At 53.8% G+C, this 4,133-nt stretch overlaps 1 protein-coding gene across 5 annotated transcripts in view; it reads right to left on the minus strand.

Moving 5' to 3' along the window:
* The window catches only part of RANBP3 (RAN binding protein 3), a 50,572-nt gene that overhangs the window by 7,356 nt on the left and 39,083 nt on the right, over window positions 1–4,133 (minus strand). For all 5 annotated transcript variants that reach the window (XM_010828217.1, XM_010828215.1, XM_010828214.1 and 2 more), the window contains 3 exons: window positions 4,012–4,104; window positions 2,772–2,890; window positions 1,602–1,718 (listed from right to left, as the gene is read on the minus strand). In XM_010828217.1, the coding sequence (XP_010826519.1) occupies window positions 1,602–1,718; window positions 2,772–2,890; window positions 4,012–4,104 (329 nt within the window). The remainder of the gene's footprint in view (window positions 1–1,601; window positions 1,719–2,771; window positions 2,891–4,011; window positions 4,105–4,133) is intronic.

Consider the following 4,133-nt stretch of genomic DNA (forward strand, 5'->3'; position numbering starts at 1 on the left):
CATCTGTACATGCCCTGTGTGACACACAGCTCCATCTACATGCATGCGTCCTGGGGGTTACAGTTAAGATGTAAAAACAGCCCATGAGGTGCTGGGCAGCCTTTTCTCTTCTGTTTAAAAAAAACTCAGGCTGGCAACCTGTTGGCATTTTCCACCAATGCTTCTGTACCAAGAGATCATAGATCATGTACAAATTTCATATTTTAAAGGGTTCATCATAAACAGAAGCCTCATTTCTCGAGGCTTCTTTTAAGCTAACTGTCGTGCTGCCCTGGTTAAACACATTCTCCAATGCAATTCTCCTGGGAACACTGTGAGGTGGGTGTTAGCGACCATGTTCTGAAAGAGGAAGCAGAGGCTCAGAGGGGTTAAGAAACCACACCTCAAGTCACTCCCCATGCAGAAGCTGGGATGTGGCCCTGAGACCCAGGGGCCTCCATGAGACGCTGCCCCACCCCAATCTCAAGGCAGCATGGAAGACTCGACCTGAAGGCCCAGGTCTCTCTTTTCCTGCTTCCTGCTCCAGGAAGGGAGCAGCTGCCAAAGGACTCGTTATTTTGCCTGAAGCTGTGCAACATCAACACCTACTTCTGTGTCTCTGGGGGCATCTGTGCTTCTGCTGGACAGTGGGCACCAAAGGAAGCAGCTAGTTCGGCTGGACACCTTCCCTGCACCCCAGACTCTGGTCTCCTCATTTCAGGGCTCCCCACCCTCCACATCACTGACCCCGCACCTAGATGGTTCCGAGTGGGGAGGGGCCTCCTGGGCACTGCAGTGTGTTGGTCAGCATCTCTGGCCTCCACCTACTTAGCATCAGTGGCATCTACTCTCCAGTTGTGACAATGACTGGTGTCCCCAGACCCAGCCTCCAGGAGCTCCTGCCAGATGAGCTGATGTCCATGGTGCAGAGGGACCTTCTGCACCCAGGGCTGGGACAGGTCTCCCAGAGGACCAGAGAGCGCGGTCCCCAACTGAGAGTCTCTGCCATGGCCACAAGCTCCCCACCCCCGACTCAAAGCTCCCAGAGCAGACCAACACAGCTGGGGGCAGCCAGGAGGGGCAGAGCCTGCTGCCTTCTGGGGAGAGAACAAAGTGATGTCCCAGCTGTCCTACTTGAAAACAAACGGCGGCAGCTTTCACTGGGGGTGATGTAGCCCTCGGGGGATGGTCAGCACTAGTGGGAATGCTTCCCTTGGTCAGCACTGGCAGGGAAAGGCATCCAGAGGGCGGCACTGGGGAACAGCCTAAGAAGGATCCAGTCTAAACACTGCCAGTGCTGAGAAACTCTTCAGTAAGGATAAGAGTCTCTGGAGACGTTGAAAGCATCAGATACTAACATTCTGCTCGTTCCTTCGCTGTAAAAACATCAGCTGTCAGGGCTCAGTCACCTCCCTGACCTTGTTCCTGGAGCATGAGGGGGCTGGCTGCTGGGAGCCCTGCCGAGCTCCACATCAGGGGTGGGGGTGGCGTGCGGCCAGCAGCGCAGCATGGTACCACCCTGGACACAGCCCTGCTCCCCATCTCTGGGAAAATGAAGCTGGGGGAGGCACAGGCAGGTTGCTTCACTAGTCCCCAGCTCACCGGGCTCTCCAACCACCTACCTTCACTCTGTCCCTCAAGTTCTGCCCAAACACGAATGCCTGCTGGGCCCCCTGCTCTTTCTTCTCACAGTTCTCCTCCTCGGAAGCATTGCTAGACTCATTTCTCTGGGACTTCTCCTGGTTAAAACAAGCAAACAGGATAGCTGAGAAGCAGGAACACCGCAGCCCTAGGATGCAAGATGAGCTGTCTCATGCCCCTGCATCTGCTCAGCATGAATCCTGTGGTGCAGGCCCTTGGGTGGGGGGGGTGCTGGGGAGACCACCTAGGATGGGGCAAGCTCTGGGCAGTGCCCTTGTCACTGGGGATGCTGGTGAAGGATGGTGGGGAGTAGGATGGGTGGGCTGGGGTCATTTCTGGGTCTTCCTCAAGCTCACTGCCCTGGAGACCCTGGCCACCAGTTTCTGAGAAGCTGTAGGCTATGGGAACGATTCCTCTTCCAATTCTGCCAACTGTGGTTGGAGGGTGGGGGGCTCAGGGACGTATGAAGACTGAATTGCACATGCTCATTTTCCCCATTTGAGCCTCAACATCCGGTGGGGGTAGGGGGCGTGGGCGGGGAGGTGGAGAAGCCCAGGCAGCATTGTATCTGCCCAAATGGATGGAGTGGAAATAAACACATGGGTGCAAGTGGTCTCTGCACGTGGACCCTCGGGTTATGTGTGACTGCAGCTCGAGTTTCAGGTCCGACTTGCCAACCACAAATGCAGGCTCTTCGTTAAATGTCCTGTATTTTCCAGATGCTGTGCAATGCTACCGGGAAATACATCTGGCCTATAGAATCCCAGAACTCGTCTTCTTTTCTAAAAAACGATTTCTGAGCCAACACCCAGGCACACTTCTGCCACCAGAAGCAGAGCGTGTGTACGAATCCCTAGGAGCTGCTTGGCTGTGTGAGAGGGTGAGGAGACAGCTTTCCGTGGAGGGCCGCAGGCCCCCTTAGCGGCACAGCCCTGCTCGTGGTCCATTTCTCTCAGAACCAAGCATGGGGTCCTGGCAGCCTGGCGACTTGGCCAGTCAGCTGGGGTTACCCAAGGATCCCTCTGGGCAAATCAGGCAGCCTGAATACAGGCCAGCTCAGACACGGCCCAAAGTGGCTTAGAGCCCACGTGCTCAGCTATACCCCGAGAGGCCTCACATGTGGCACGCTCCCTGCCCCGTCGAGGACAGACCTCAAGTGCTGGCGTCTCATCAGATGGACTTCTCTGGGCTGGGTTGTCAGGTAAGGCTGATGTTGCTGCCCCCGTGCAGTCTGCTGGGATGCTGACCCCGTTGGTGCCGCTACTTGGGACTGTGGGAAAAAAAGACGGAGGGCGTCTCAGAGGTTGGACCACCTCTACTGCCCCTGCCCACCACTGGGGCCCAACAGTGGAGGGTCTTTTTTTTAAAGGAGAGGATCTGTGACTTCCTTGGGGGTCCAGCGGTTAGGACCCTGTGCTTCTATTGTACGGGGCCCAGGTTTGATTCCCAGTTGGGGAACTCAGATCCCACATGCTACAGAGTGCAGCAAGAAAACTGAAAAGATAACATGCTTAAAGAAAAATGATATGGAATCAATACTGAAAATGAAATTCTTAGGTTAGAAAAACCCAAATACCAAACGAAAACTTCACAAAACTGAGAATCTATTATTGTAATTCTATGAAGAACCCTGTGAATTTTCAGTTTATTTAGACATACTACTACTAAGGAGGAAAACAGAGAATGTATTTGGAGAATAATTATAAATTTTATAAAACTAGTTTTACTAATGAAGTCTTTTTTTTATGCACTCCTCTCCCTGGCGGCTCAGACAGTAAAGAATCTACCTGCAATGCAGGACACGTGGGTCTGATCCCTGGGTTGGGAAGACCCCCTGGAAGAGGGCATGGCAACCCACTCTAGTATTCTTGGCTAGAGAATCTCATGGACAAAGGCGCCTGGCGGGCTACAGTCCATGGGGTCCTAAGAGTCAGACAACCGAGTGACTAACATTTCACTTTTCCCTTTTAAATAGCTGCAACCATGTGACTTGCACAACTTCAAATCTGGCTTTGTTCAGTGTTAGACCAAACAGTTTTCCATGTAATTAAAATGCTTCATAAATACCAACTGCTTCTCCCAGGTGGGCTGTGGCATTGCTCCCGATGAGGAGTTCTTAAATTGCAGGGAAAGATTAAGAAGAAAAGCCTATCATGATTAAAAAATTACAGATCAACTGCAAACCACACCGGGTATGTGGATGTAACGGAAACACGGTTTAGGAGTCATATCTCGAGGTGGGGAGTGAGGTGAAGACGACCTCTAATCGGTCACCCCTCCAGTCCTGAGCTGCGTGCCCGGGGTGGGACCCGGCTCTTGGGAGCCTCAGCGCGGCAGCAAGGGACAGTGACTGCCCTCCTGTGCGAGTTTGGCCTGGGGGCTGTGACTCACCTGTCTGTGAGAGCGCCTTTGGCTGCGGGGCCTGCAATACCGCCGGGCGAAGCACGCTGCGCTGCTGCTCCTTGGGCTTTTGGCTCGGCAGAACTGGGGACATAGGCCGGGCTTGCGCCGGG

The sequence above is a fragment of the Bison bison genome, unplaced genomic scaffold (assembly GCF_000754665.1).
Source record: "Bison bison bison isolate TAMUID 2011002044 unplaced genomic scaffold, Bison_UMD1.0 scf7180017864492, whole genome shotgun sequence".
Classification (NCBI taxonomy): domain Eukaryota; kingdom Metazoa; phylum Chordata; class Mammalia; order Artiodactyla; family Bovidae; genus Bison; species Bison bison.